Source organism: Diachasmimorpha longicaudata, chromosome 7 (assembly GCF_034640455.1).
Source record: "Diachasmimorpha longicaudata isolate KC_UGA_2023 chromosome 7, iyDiaLong2, whole genome shotgun sequence".
Taxonomy (NCBI): Eukaryota; Metazoa; Arthropoda; class Insecta; order Hymenoptera; family Braconidae; genus Diachasmimorpha; species Diachasmimorpha longicaudata.
The window spans coordinates 7724783-7739797 of record NC_087231.1 but is presented as its reverse complement, the minus strand read 5'-3'; the positions used below and the strand labels follow the sequence as shown (position 1 = coordinate 7739797).

The window sequence follows — 15015 nt, the reverse complement described above, 5'->3', positions numbered from 1 at the left end:
AAATAATAGTCAGTATTTCATTATTATTCAGCGACAAAACGAAAAATCCTAGAATTAACAGAAGAAAAAATAATGAAAACTTGTAGTCAAGCGTAGGACTTTATAACAAAATGAAATTTATTTATACAAATACATCTTCATCGTTGGCTCCCCTCAACGTTACTCACTTAAATACCAATTATGCAATTACGATTGTTCTTTCTCGTTTAATTAATTCTTCAAATACTTTTAAACAAACAAATAAGATAAGTGTCCTCTTTAAGTAACCCCATAATAAATTCCCCGCATTATTTTAAATCTAGAGAATAATAACAAAGTGTCGCAACTGAACTGGGTATCAATTGTAATCGAGTCCACATGATGTTTTCAACTGTCTGTGTGTTTTGTATTAATTGAATGCAACGTGTGATATTTTCATCTGTCCTTTATGTCTGTATTTTTTTATGCCAGTATCCTCAATGTTTTATGCTCCTCCTTTCATCACTTCATATTAGTTTTTGCATTTTTTTTTATTTTCCTCATTTTCTAATCACAATGGTATTGAAAGCTCTCATGATTATCGTGAGATCAATTGTTAGCATTTCGCCTCTGTAAAGCAGCAGCAAGGTCTTGTCTTAGTGCTGTTTGCTGTCTCTGATCTGCCAATGATTGCACAGACCTCAGGCCATTGACAATATCTTTCGTTTTACCAAAATATATTTCATTCAGTGTATTACGAATTTTATTCTCCATGTCTTCAACCATGCGGCCAATATTTGCAATGTGTGGAGATGAGACATCAGTTATTGACAAGTCTTGTTCGACCTAGAACAGATGGAATAAATAAAGATATTAAAATTGGAAAAATCCAGGGGACTAGATGGTTAATCAGTTAAAAATTGAGATCAATTGTCGAAAAAAATTGTGAAAGGGTTTTTTGTCAAGACTAACTCATTCGTTAGTACGAAAATTTTTTGCAAAATCGGCTATTTCTAAACTCCATCGCCTTATCTTGTTATTCAACTTGACGGTTAAATTACCTCGAGGGCTAGATAAATCAAATCATGGGGGCACAGTAGAGGTACCACAAAGTGTTATATTAAATTCGCCTTATCAATAGATTTTTTCAAGTACCTTACAATGCAAAGGTGATAATGAAGACCTTATAAAAATCGATGTCCACATTCTTCACGAAAGGAACCCCTCATAAAAGCGTTTTCGCTTTTAATGGTGTGCATACCATTGTCTTAACTCCTCAACTTCACAAGTAAATAATTTCAAGAGCTAAATAAGTAAATTAAGCATAAGAGAGGGTATATATATTGAATTTACCTGTCGAGTAAGACTACCACCAAGATTCATAGTCCCCGAGCCATGTTTATTCGTCTGTAGCCACAACATAGCGGTGGACGTTAACTTATAATGAGCATGCCTACCAGTTGTTTTCTCTTGTACTTCAACAACGTGTATAGAGTCCCAACAGCCCTTAATTTTCTTCGAGCCATCGCCAGCTTTTTTAATTAAAATAACACCGGCAAATCCATGATCCAAGTCCCATAGATAAACCGACGACACACCACCCTCAAAGTAGAGTTCCCTATACTGATCGAATGCGTGATTTGCGTCTATCTCAATTTTCCTCAATCTCTCTGAGGGCATTGAGCCGTCCTCCAGGGGCGGGTCGTACGTGTTGCTCCACGGGGATCTTCATCACAAACGGAACAAACCAGAAAATACTTGTTCATTATCCAGTAAAGCCAATAAAAGTAAATGTAACCTGTATCGATGCTTTCGAAACATGTCTTCAAGTCTAAGCAACATAATGAAATTTTTGGGGATGACCTATTTTCTGGATAGAATCAAGAACTACAATAAAGGCAGTGACAACAATATTTACGTCTCCCTTCAATTTTGAAACATTCATTGAAAACTGGCCAATAGTCAAAATCGATTAACCGCTTTACCCTTTTGCTATTGATTTCATTTTGTCATATCAGTTGGAGTACCTGTACGAGTCACCATCCCTGTTGTAATCACAGAGCAAATAGTCCTTTCCAGACTCCTTGTCCTTGGCTATTTTGAGCGGTTGATCTACTGATGACAGTAGATCTTCACACAGTGATGGTACAAGATCAATTAGGTCACTCAGATTTTTCTCAATCTGCTGAGGTGGCAAACGCCTCATCAAATCAAGTGCACAGTCCATCTGCTGTTCACTCTGATGAATAATAAAATAAATATAAATATTGCCTCGAATGATCAATTAATAATATTTTTAATATCTTCATGCAATTATGATGGCAGCCACGATTAAGCTGATTCTGGAGATAATGCCTGAGTAAACTCGATGCACCATCTTGACATTTTGTTTCCTTTTGGGTTAGGTATCGTATTACATTGTTTTCAACGTCAATAAAATTATTATCATCAATCATCAAGGACAAACACTGAGAGATCTCCTCCATTTTTATGCTCCAGAGCTCAACAGCACTTTTGTCATTTTTTAATTTACAAATATAAACCGACTAAAATAATAATTCACAAGATATGACTCACCATTGTGTCCAGTAAACTTTCACTTTGTTACAAATTATCACTACAATTTTACGTTAATTCACTCGCCCTCCAATAATGCAATTGGTTATTAATATAAAATTTAAACGTAATATTACAATACGATAAATATTGTTTAATTGTTGACTGTATCGGTTGCATTCGAAATAAAAAAAAAAGGAACTGCCTTGAGGGTGTGTCGATGTGACCAGCAATTGGTGAGAACGTCAGTGTTCCTAAATGCACATTCTTAATATCGCGATTTTTCCACTTTTATCCGCTTCAACGGTTACCTCCTCGATCTTCTCTTTTCCACAAATCCCAATCGATCTCCAAAGGAGCCAAAGATTGTAAAAAAATTAGAAGAAAATCCCCTGGGATTTTTCGGCGATTGCATAAACTTTCCGTAAGAACAAATTTACGATTTTAAATTTGCCGCGGCTGTGAGAATCACCTGGAGATGGCGCTTGGCTCGTGTCGCGCGTTCCGAAAACTTTGATTGACAAATTTCACTGCAAAATTGGTTTTCATCTCATCTCTGTCGAATCATCGATTCCGAGGCTTCTATCTCCCTTGCCCCGTCTATTTGCAAAAACATCAACGTTTGCCTAGGGTCTCTAGACTGACGTCAGTAGCGGGTTAAAGCCCCAAGAACGACAGGCGCAGAGAGACACCACGGAAGTCGATGGTAACGTCGTTCTCGCTCGTTCTCGAAGGTTCCAGAATGTAATAGAAGCAAAATTATATATATGAGGCTGCGCAGCTTGGTCCACTTTTCAGTTCATACTGAGAGTTCAACCTGATTTTATACACGTTATTCCGAGTTTCTTTTCTTACGACAAAATCGTAAGATTTTTGGATTATTATTGTGTGTGAATAGTGTTATACATCCTACGTCTTATTATTCGTCTCATTGATAGGAAAAAGGTAAATATGATTAAATAAATAAGTGAAAAAAGTGTTGGAACATATTGACGTGTAGGGCTATCTCATCAGGTTCGTAATGGGTGTCAGCAGAAATTTTCGGACGTGTTTTTCTGCTTCTGTTGCTCAAATAAAACAGAAATATGGTTTAATTTCGGAGCGATGAGTCGATGGCTTAACCATTGGATTTATTTTTAATATTTTCCCTTCAATAATTCAGTTAGAAAGCTGAGTCCATCAGTTACAAGTACCTGTCGTGTCTCTCCACGCTCTCAGAAAGAGAGACAACCCGCGATCATTCCCCGAAATAGACGATACATATTCGTGTGTAGGTGGTTTGTCGAGGGACTGAGAAAAGATCGGCACATTAAAAATAAGATAATGAAGTTAACACACAGATGGAAGAAATCAGCAGTAAAAAGTTTTTCAAGTTGAGCTTTGATTTGACATATAGTTAATTAGACACTGCAATTACTAGAGCCACCCGTTGTTTTCTGTTCTAGAAGCTTCCAAGATGGGTACAGACTACTATAAAACTCTGTCAATAGCCAAGGGTGCGAGTGACGACGAGATAAAGAAGGCGTACCGTAAGTTAGCTCTTAAATATCATCCAGACAAGAACAAAAGTCCCGGAGCTGAGGAGAAATTCAAGGAAATTGCTGAAGCTTACGAAGTACTGTCTGACGCGAAAAAACGCGAAGTGTACGACAAATACGGTGAAGAAGGCCTGAAGGCTGGCGTACCATCGGGTAATAACGGAGGCAGTGGTGGTCCACACTACTCATTCCATGGTGATCCTCGAGCAACATTTGCCCAATTCTTTGGTTCAGCATCACCATTCGCCACATTCTTCGAGTTTGGACCTGGTAGTAACAGCCGTGGATTCACCTTTGGTGATGACATGGACATGGAGGATCCATTCGAGCTGAGGATGGCCGGACAGAGGCCCGGTGGTGGTAGTGGTGCATTCCGTTCACACTCGTTCAACTTTGCACCTGGTGGTGGTCGTATGCCAGGGCAAAAGGATCAGGGACAGGATCCACCTATTGAACACGATCTTTACGTCACTCTCGAGGACATTGCCAAGGGTTGCCTGAAGAAAATGAAGATATCTAGGAGAGTTGTTCAGCCAGATGGTACAACCAAGAAAGAGGACAAAGTACTGACGATTAATGTAAAACCAGGATGGAAAGCAGGAACCAAGATAACTTTCCAAAAGGAGGGCGATCAGGGACGTGGTAAGGTGCCAGCTGACATTGTATTCATCATCAGGGACAAACCACATCCATTATATAGGCGCGAAGGTCAGGACATCAGATATACGTGCAAATTGAGCTTGAAACAAGCATTATGTGGCACTGTCGTTGATGTGCCAACGTTAAGTGGCGAAAAAATATCACTCAATCTGACGAGGGACGTTGTTAAACCAAATATGGTTAAGAGAATTCAGGGACAGGGTTTGCCATTCCCTAAAGAGCCATCGCGCAGAGGTGATTTGCTAGTATCGTTTGACATCAAATTTCCGGATACATTGGCACAAAGTGCTAAAGACATTTTGTACGATACATTACCGCATTGAAAAGTCCCTTGTTTTGCTTTTATTTTATAATAAAAATTATTGAAAATAATTCAACGAGAAAAATATAAATATGAATAGGGACGATCAATTGACACGTATGGCAGTTAGATATATAATCGTGAAGGGTGTACGTTGTAGTACATTGTTACGTTGAAAGAAAAACGCGTAAATAATGATATAAAAACAATGAAATATATACACGGGATTTGAGCCAATAAATGCTAATCGACTGATTAACGTTTCTGGCATTAAACACTGGCCATCCCCCTTTAATCGAAGGTCTCTTAACCGGTTTTTATTTGCAAAGAGGGAGAAGAAAAGAGTGTGTCGTGTTGTGTCAAGAGATGATTGGTTTTCGTCTTTTTTTTAAGTGTTAGTGCGGATGGAGGAATCGTAGTAATGATGCTCGAATTTCATCTTAATTTCCCTTTCTATTTTTCGGCATACCAAGGTGAATGTCGCGTGAGTCACAATTATTATGACTTTAGGTAGACTATTACAATTATGAGGGAGGATCAGTTTATTTAATTGCCACGTGAGTTACGAATTGTGAAGGACGAAGGTGAAATTCAGAAGCGAGAGTTGTAGAATATTCAACGATATTGGTACAATAATTATGGGGGGTCTCACTGTCGTGATAAATTTTTTTTTCATCAATGGGAGAATTAGTTGTGTGATAGTGTTCGATGAATGCGTCATAATTGGGGAAAATTTATGAAATGTAATCAATTATTCGAGAAGATGATTAAGTGAAAATCATTTGTACACATTAATAATATAATGAAGATACTTTAAGTTACTTGATCAGTGTTTTGTTTTTTTTACTTTTGTTTGAGATTTTAAATCATTTATACCATTTTCCTGGATCCACTCTCTCCTCGTGTCCCCTTCTGTTCATTGGTCGTTCGGCGCGCTCCTAAAATAGTCAGGCAACGTGGGTGCCACGATTCGGGAATCGTGTGACCAGACAGTGATACTGATGCATATAAAAATTAAATTCATGATACGCCGAGGGCAATTGGCCTCGTGTGCAACAAAGAGCAGTCTCCATGCACAACAGTGGTTAATAACCCTGGAGGCACCAGCATAATTCTTATTTAGGTGGCTATTCAGTTGTTTCTATGACAATTAACGAAACAAAACATTGAAGGGCTTCCTGGAGTTTATAAAATGCAGCGATTTTGCGGACTCACTAGCATTTTTCTGTAGTTCTTCCATTTATCATTATGGATGATGTTTTGAGAATTATTCCACTGATTTTACTCGTTTGTTTTTCTGTTGTCGTTGGTAATTGTCAAGACGATGTTGATGTGGTTTTTATTACGAGACGAAGTTCGAGAACTGCTGAGGTATCATTTATTCATTACAATAAGATAATATATATTTTCCAAACAGCTAAATGAGAGACGTTTTTCTGAAAAGAGTTGAAATCGATTCATGAATTGCATTAAAATAACTGCAAATAAAATGAATACTTTACTGGTTCGATCAATAGTTTAACAGTTCGTTGACCCACCAGCCTCTTAAAATAAATAATAGCTCAGTGCAACCAAGTTTTGAGCTGCCATCTTTGTTTTTAATTTTTTTTAGATACAGAAGACAATAGTAAGCAAACTAAAAACTCAATAAAACATAATGATAAATAAACATATCTAAAATAATTATGTTTTAAAAGAATATAATTGTCATAACCAGTCTTCATTCAAATAATTTCTCTTCTCAGTTAATTCTATCAAAATTATTCCAACGTCTATCTAATGTTCTAACAGTTTCCAACTATTCTCAAAAACCGATTGTATTAAAGATTCCTCTAGAGTTCACCGCATTCAATCAAAAGTTCAACCTCAGACTCAGGCGCAACGACAAACTATTGGCCCCATATTTCCAAGTCTGGCGTCACGAGGGCTCTAACACCGTTCAAGAAATTCCAGAGCTGAGTAAACCTCGTCCCTGTCATTATCTTCATCAAGATAACTTCAGTACAGCGGCTTTAAGCATCTGCGAGGATGGACTCCACGGTGTGATATTGCACTCCAATGCAACACTTGAAATCTCGCCGTTGGAAGAAATCCCAATATCCGGAGAGGGAGTTCCTCACTTGGTCAAGCGATCGTATATTTCGCCTCCAGAGTACTTTCAGACTAGTAGAAATTACGTGGAGCTTCCATTGGATGCGATTCCTAGGTCTAGAAGAGGTGCCTCACCCGAATTAACAATAGAGTTGGCTGTTTTCTTTGATGAACCAGCCTACAAGCTTTTCTCCCCATTTTTCAACAACGATGAGAGAAAAATGCGAGATATGCTGCTCGCTTACGTAAACGCTATTCAAGCCCTCTACTATCACCCTAGCCTCGGCTCAAGGGTCAACATTGCACTTGTACGCCTGGATTTGATGAAGAAACAACCCCTGACTCTACCCCACCACGATGGCCAACGGGAGAAACTTCTAGACTCATTCTGCAATTATACGACTATCAACAATCCCAGAGACGACGAGCATCCCAATCACTGGGACATCGGCTTATACGTGTCGGGACTAGATTTTTACGCAGACGAGAACGGAAAGAGGAATGGCGTTACGATGGGCCTTGCCACCGTATCCGGCTCATGTTATCATCAGTATTCCTGTGTCATTGCTGAACTGGGTGTGACTAATCGGTTGGGGAAACCATATCCATCCGCTGGATTCACATCGGTTTACATTGCTGCTCATGAAATTGGACATAAGTAAGAAATTACTCCGCATTTTTCAATGAGTGATCCGTTATCAAAAATCGTAATAGGACAATTCACCTGAAGAATCTTCAATACTCTTACTAAGCCTTGAATCGATTAGCAAAAGTCTTTTTCAGTTACATTTTTTTACATTTTTCAACTGAGTGATAGCTCTGCTAATATCTATATTTCGTCACAAAATATTTGAGTATATTAATTAGAGATTTGGTTATCATGAAAGCCTCCATTTTCCAGTTTAGGAATGCACCACGACTCAACCGGCAACCCCTGCCCACGAGACGGCTACATAATGTCTCCAAGTAGAGGAACAACCGGCGAAACAATTTGGTCAGTCTGCAGCCGTCAGGTGGTCCTCGATCTCCCCCAGAAGAAACCGTGTCTCCTCGACCGAACCACCCTTAGATCCGACAAATTGCTCGATCACGAGCGCTTTTATACCCTCCCCGGTCGCGAGTGGACAGCCAAGAGACAATGCGAATTACTGCTGAGAGACAGAGACGCATCGGTTGTCACGTTCGCCAACGCCTGCCAGTCTCTGCAGTGCAGTAGTCCGCACCGAAGTGGTTACTACTATTCAGGACCAGCCCTAGAGGGAACGTTTTGTGCGAATGGGATGGAGTGTCGAGGAGGTGAGTGCGTTCCTGCTCTGCATTTTCCCTCGGATAAGCTCCTGATGACCAAGCCCAGACTCAACGAAACTGGCTGGAGTAAATGGAACGAAGGAAAATGCAGGAGTGGGTGCATTAAAAAATCCAGGGGCGCTAGGGCAAAGCGAAGAACCTGCAGAAACGACAGTGCAAGTGAGTGTAAAGGTCTCTCCTTCGCGGTTGACCTCTGCGACGACTCAAAGCTCTGCGAGAAACGCATAACATCCGAGGATTTTGCCACATTAAAGTGCAGGGAATTCAGTGCTCGAATCCCAGAGCTCGATGCAGAGGCTCGCGGTCTTCAAGCACCTCACGAGGCCGATAGGCCCTGGATGGGCTGCGCCATTTTCTGCAAACAAAGACACATCGCCTCCTACTACACCCCCAGGGTTGAACTCAATGATCTGGGGCTTGATCCCTACTTTCCCGATGGCACATGGTGCCATAATAACAACGATCAGGACTATTTCTGCTTGCAGCATCACTGTTTACCCAGCGATTTTCAATTCGCGAAGAATTCATTGTTGCAGAACAATCATCGTGACCTTGATCTGGGACCACAGAATGCGCGACCAGGGGGGAATGAGGTCTCGGAGGAGATGCGGAAATATTTAAGCCTGGGTGGTGATGGAAGTCCACTGTTGAAAATTCTTCCTGAAGGGGTTTCAGAGACAGAGGACGGGGATGAGTGGGTGGATCATGATTATGTCGAACTTCCTGCTTTTTTGTGAACGATGAGAGGACTGAAATAATCCAGAGATAGGATTGATTGAGGACCATTGATTAACAAAGGGTATGCTAGAAAATGCTCTTAAAATCTGTGATTCGGTTGTAACATTTGACTACAGAATTAATAATTAATCCTGAGAGGAAAAAGGACTGATAAATTGAAAAATATTTTTGTTAATTCCTCTGTGTATTTTTTAAACGTTTTTGAAAAAACTTCGTATGGCACATTGATACAATTTTGATAAACTTTTTTGGCTGGCCTTATCAAGTGATGTCCAATCGAGCAATTCTAGTGGCTAAAGTTACTACAATTGTCGATAACAAATAAATTAATCCAAGTAATTAAAAAACCGTGGAGTAATGCCCGAATGGGCTCTGGCAAAATCACTCGAACACAGAACAATTATAATAATTTTATATCCATAATTCACCATCTCTGCACCAATGATAACTGAACAATAAAATAAATCTTAGAAATAATGTTCTCAAAAATTATTTTTCCCTCATCAAATTTACGAGTGTGTGATTTTGACATCTATATTGTGGCAAACCTGAGTCCATTGTTAACGCAATTAAATGATTACTCTATTTTTCTTTTCTCGATAAACCTCGAATTTCCCATAACCGTCTGTCTATTGATCAGCTTATCCTAGATATCCTTTACCTTCTGATATTCAAAGTTACAATATATTCAGCGAATATTCAGTGAAATACAATTAATATGTAAAATATACAGAAATATAGTATTTACAATTGACATTATGTACATTCAATGAAATTTTTTCATTTGTAATAATAAATCTGTGTGTGCCCACTGTTTTCTCTCACAACTAATATTTTTCTGTTGAACTCTGGTAAATATATATCATATAAAAATTAAAAATAATGCCATTACATCAGGAACAAACCATGTACATATTTCATTATCTTACTAGAACAAACAAAAAACGGTTTGCTGGATAAATACAGGTATCCACACTTATGTTTATATTGTACATAATAATGAATAGATCACATCCTTCACGATAAGAAATATCACAATTTATTATTACACACATACCTCGATAACAAACGACGAGTGGAAGGAACAAAGAACTCAACTAGCGGGCGGTAATGTCCATACAACTGCGCCCTCATTTTTTCTTCTCTCCTGATTCTTTTTCCTATACGTTCTGAATCGCGTACGATTGGGACTCCAATCGACCCCATTTTGGAACCTCCAATTGGGGTTCCGTGGGGATGGTGGAACATTCACTGAAGGCACTTCCTCCTTGCTCACTCTATTAAACACGTCACACACTTGTTCGTAAGCAAAATACGTCGTAAATTCGTATTCAGAATCGTAATAATCCTGAAATGTTGCTTCTCGCCTGAACCTCTGCATTGCACACCAGCTGTGGGAAAGAAGGCAGGGGAACCTGGACAACCAGTACTCTGTAAATTTTTTAGGAATCTCTCCGAGGCTTGCTTGTGCCTCTGCTGTTAATTCTCTGTAGTGATGTTTTTTATTTCTCAGAGCTCGGAGGAGATCTCTGACACTCTCTCCTCTGTAACTCCTGTACTTTCTCAAGTCGTTGGCTACCTCGAGATCAATGCAGAGTCTCCAGTCAGATTGGACTACTTGACTTCCTCCAGTCTCCAAGGACATCAAAGCTAGACTGTCCGGTTCGTCCTTTTCCACTCTGTCACTGACATCTTGGAAAAAGTTGAGGATCCGCGCGGAGTTCCAGAAAAATGGAAAGCGCTCGACAGCGGCAGCTGGAGGTCGGCTGGTAGGATCACTGTCAATCATTGCTCGAATTAGAACAAGAGCCAGTTCTTTTCCGTAGTCCTCCACATCCTGAAGAGATGAAAGATCACTTTCTCCGCACAGAATATTCGCTTGCCTGCGGAGGGTGTCACCAAATGGATGCCTTCCATTTGATAGAACGTAGTAGAAGACACAGCCGAGTGAGAAAATATCGACGGCGCAGGTCGTACGCTCACCGTTTAGCATTTCCGGGGCTATCCAGCCGTCGGTCCCAGTTACGCCTGATCGCCGAGAGAATGACATCCGTCCCAATTGTAATTTCTTGCAGAGACCAAAGTCGGAAATCATGGCGCGCACCTCACCCCGCGGTCCTGGTGATGACAGCAACACATTGTGCGGTTTTATGTCTCTGTGAACTGGAAAAACGAAGATGTGGTACATGAGTCAATGTTGAATTGACGCATAGGAAAGGGGACAGACGGAATTTTTCCAATTGACATGATAAATATGGATAATAATCAATGATCAACTCACCAATATCCAGAGAATGTAAATGAGCTAATCCAGAAGTCGCTTGAGCCAGAATATTCTTAACAGCAATAGTCTGCCTGTCATAATTCCCAACGACGTAATCCTGCAGAGTCGCCTCAGCCAGTTCCAGTGCAATATACCTGAACATTCGATCTTGCTCAGTACAGAAATACCTCACAACATTCGCATGAGCATCGGATTCCCTCAACAATGCGACCTCCCTATCAGCAAACGTAAAGCAATCAGGCAGGAGTCGTTTCACAGCGACAGATCGCCCATCAAACTCCCCTTTGTAAACAAAAGTTCCTTCACATCCCTTTCCTAACACTTTATCAATGTGAAAGATAATCTTTCCAATTTTAACTGTCCCCTCGCCAATCTCCTCAGGTGCTGTCACTATTCCACTTCTCCCCCCAGTACTGCTGGTTCTGCTGTTTTCCCTGGAGCCCTGAGATAATTGCTGAAACTCTTTAAACTGAGCATTCAAATACCAGAACATCGTAATGACGCATCCAACCAGAATGATCAGCGCTAGCTTCAACCCTTTATTCTCCTGCTGGTTCAGCCACTTCTTTGCCCCGTTGTATACTCCACCAAATGCCTTCTTCCATCCTCTATGATCTGTGCTATTGTCCAGCTCATCAGGGCTCTGGACAACGATAGTAATTTTATTGGAATCATTAGCTCGCGCTTGCGATGATCGAATAACTGGATCAGAGCGTCCAGTTATTTGCAGGGGTTGATTCTGATGTTTATACTCTGAAGGTACTTTATAGTGACCAAGAACAATGATATTCTTCTCTTGATTAACGTCCTCCATTGACTGATCCCCGGACGGTTCATTTCCAACAGTTGCAGTCTCTTCATGGGAAACTTCATTATCATTTTTTCCAATCTGAGGAACGACAACTGGGCCCTCGAGCAGCAGGTGTCCGCTGTTGCTGGAGATTGTAGCTGTCGACGAATCAACTAGTGATGGTAGAGCATACAATCCATGGATGTGTTCTCCAATGTATAAGGTTGGAAATAGTTGAATGTCACTGGGCTTGGAGCTAAACCGCTGGAGTAAATTGTCAAGGGTCTCTTCGGCCACGCTGGTGAAGGGAACAGTTACTAAGCCATCCTTACTCATAGTGTACATGCCAATAACTGGACTGCTGAGGTCCAACTCCCACAGAACCATTCCCAGCCTTCGATCCAGGGTGACAACTCGACCAGTGGAACTCGTTGTGAAGTGGACGAGGTCGTAATCATCCATTGCATCATCGATTTTCAATGCTGAATAATCGTAGAACGTTATGTTCCATTTTCGCTCCTTCTGCTTGCTGTCTATCATAATAATATTGTACTCTGTACGTCCGATGGAAATGGCGTCTTGAATGTCTAGGGGACAGGTGTTGTCGGCCTCCTCGAAACCTAAGAGTTGCTCGCGTTTACCGGTCACTGGGTCTATGCTAAACCAAGTGTCGATTTTACGACCTGTGTAGAGAATTCCATCGCTACTCCGACAGGGACTGTTCGCTACCAGTTGGGGAATTGTGAAGGGAAGTTTTTTCAAGACATCAAATTCAGCCCCATAAAGGTAGAGTGATCCGTCTTTAGGATCGGGGAGGAACATTGGAGATAGTCGCTCCGATACATCGTACGGGACTTTCACCACTGGTTCGTTGTCCTGACGCCAACGAATCTCCCCTGTTCTCTGCCCAATCCCCATAAACCAACCACTGAGGGTCGAAATCAGGAGCAGGGGGTCATCCCCCTCGGGAATGAGTCCAGTATTTGGATCCTGAAAAAAGTAAATATTACATTCTAATATATTTCCGTTACCATTTTTTTATCAAATTATTTACAAGAAAAATTTTGGAGAGGTTTCTTCCTAAACTCAATAGTTTTGACAAAAAAGAGCAGTGGACAAAAATGGCACGTTTTCTACGATTAATTACACGCAATCTGCACCGAGAGATTAAGTGATTTTTCTTTAGTTGTAAGCGTAGAAATCAGAGCTATTCGAAGCATTGAAATTTTTACAGCTTCCCTAAAGTGGCAGTAAATGCCTGAAGTATTTGCTGAGAGTTATTGGTATTGAGAGATAAAGTTTCAAGCTATTCTCAACTATAAGGAAGTCTGTCATCAATTTATAGTGTTGAAAAATACTTGAAATTTTGGACACCGTTTCTAGATATGCTCAATAACATATGCAAATGTAAGGTTCATTTATTTTCTTGGATCATTTTGATAACATTTCTTGGCTGTCGAAAGGAAAGTTGACTAACTACTCTAGACAACTTAGGAGTTAATGAATAATGAAAATGTGGGGTTCTAGTCCACATTATTGTTCAGGAAATTATTCATGACAACAGCTGTTGGTCACTTCGAATTCGATTTTTTCCACATTAAAAGAGTTTTTATCATGTCCTTAACAACGGAATTCGTGGCGCATTGATAAATCCCGGACAGTCAACATAATGAAATAGAAACTTTAAATATGAATCGAGAAAACGTTAGAAAGAAAAAAGAGGTAAATGAGAAGACCCTAATGCACATGCACGTTGACCTCTTCGACTTACTTCATTCCCCTGAGGATTCACCGCACAGGCTCTTAGGATTATAAAAAATAGAAAGAGACGAGGCATATTTGTCAAGAGTCTCGATACCGACAATTTCTGTACTCCTCTTGTGATCATACTGAGGTGGAACATTCTTCAGGTACTCTAAAAGTGTGCTGACAACAGCAATTGTTGCTCATTATGCTCAGCTGATGACAATAAACTTGGGATCTCGGCACACAACTCGTTCTTCTCTAGACACCCAAAAATCTGACATATTGCGTCACTTCTTCACTGCATTATTTATCGCCTTATGAAAGAATGTTTATCACTCAATGTTGCACCGAGAAATGACAACCTCCGAATGGTTGGATAACCTTGGTTATCGAGGCTCCCTGCATCACCAGTAATATCATCTCGACACCTTGAATTTCGCGTGGACATTGAGCTCAAGTCACTCTAGGTTGAGCATGAGCACGATTTGACATAACACGAATTAACCACTAACCACAATTGAAATTGGTTATGCAGTTGTACAACTCACAATACTGTCCACCAATCCAGTAATACATAATTCCCACATTTCTGCGATTACGGCACACTAAAATATGTTTCCCAACTATATTTCCACAAGACACAGTGTGTATGGTAATATTTTTATTTTTAATGGGTGTATTATCATTGTGAATCAGTTACTCGACCAATAGGCAACCGTGACGTTTTATTAGGTGAAAAATGGATAATGTCCTTGGAATAGTTCTCCAACTGCTGGCAAATCCGTCGCAATAGTTAGGTTCGAAAACTCAAGGCTGTTGAAAAAATATTCATCATTGGACTATTTGTTTTTATGTTATGGGAATAAATACTGACAATGAACAACAAATTACACTAGTAGCTTCTAGGCCGACCGTAGAAAAAATGATGTAGGAGGCCAAACTTATCCATATAGTTTATCTATACTATACTATACTATGTACGTAGCTTCCGTCCATAGCACACAGAGGTCACTATTTTGATCCCATGTTTTATTATTTATTTAAA

The 15015-nt window shown here is 40.1% G+C and overlaps 4 protein-coding genes across 7 annotated transcripts; 2 read left to right on the top strand and 2 right to left on the bottom strand.

Moving 5' to 3' along the window:
* Window positions 1–93: 93 nt before the first annotated feature.
* On the bottom strand, window positions 94–2771 carry LOC135164863 (F-actin-capping protein subunit beta). The gene is made up of 4 exons (XM_064125603.1): window positions 2536–2771; window positions 1986–2197; window positions 1312–1684; window positions 94–804 (listed from the first exon to the last, which is right to left on the bottom strand). The coding sequence occupies exons 1-4, from the start codon at window positions 2536–2538 to the stop codon at window positions 568–570; spliced, it is 825 nt and encodes a 274-aa protein (XP_063981673.1). The 5' UTR covers window positions 2539–2771; the 3' UTR covers window positions 94–567.
* Window positions 2772–3197: 426 nt separating this feature from the next.
* Window positions 3198–5834, top strand: LOC135164860 (dnaJ protein homolog 1-like). 4 transcript variants are annotated; one of them, XM_064125594.1, is made up of 3 exons: window positions 3198–3459; window positions 3677–3870; window positions 3960–5834. In XM_064125594.1, exons 2-3 carry the CDS (start codon window positions 3855–3857, stop codon window positions 5033–5035), a joined length of 1092 nt encoding a protein of 363 aa, XP_063981664.1. In that variant the 5' UTR covers window positions 3198–3459; window positions 3677–3854; the 3' UTR covers window positions 5036–5834. The 4 variants fall into 4 exon arrangements, with proteins under 4 accessions (XP_063981664.1, XP_063981663.1, XP_063981667.1 ...); XM_064125593.1 differs by having other exon boundaries at window positions 3677–3886; XM_064125597.1 differs by lacking the exon at window positions 3677–3870 and having other exon boundaries at window positions 3963–5834.
* Window positions 5835–5969: 135 nt separating this feature from the next.
* Window positions 5970–9160, top strand: Stl (stall). Its single transcript, XM_064125581.1, has 3 exons — window positions 5970–6384; window positions 6840–7762; window positions 8006–9160. The coding sequence occupies exons 1-3, from the start codon at window positions 6262–6264 to the stop codon at window positions 9147–9149; spliced, it is 2190 nt and encodes a 729-aa protein (XP_063981651.1). The 5' UTR covers window positions 5970–6261; the 3' UTR covers window positions 9150–9160.
* A 155-nt stretch (window positions 9161–9315) lies between these two features.
* Ire1 (Inositol-requiring enzyme-1) lies at window positions 9316–14998 on the bottom strand. Its single transcript, XM_064125580.1, has 4 exons — window positions 14862–14998; window positions 13996–14783; window positions 11432–13214; window positions 9316–11313 (listed from the first exon to the last, which is right to left on the bottom strand). The coding sequence occupies exons 2-4, from the start codon at window positions 14125–14127 to the stop codon at window positions 10244–10246; spliced, it is 2985 nt and encodes a 994-aa protein (XP_063981650.1). The 5' UTR covers window positions 14128–14783; window positions 14862–14998; the 3' UTR covers window positions 9316–10243.
* Between the last annotated feature and the right edge of the window lie 17 nt (window positions 14999–15015).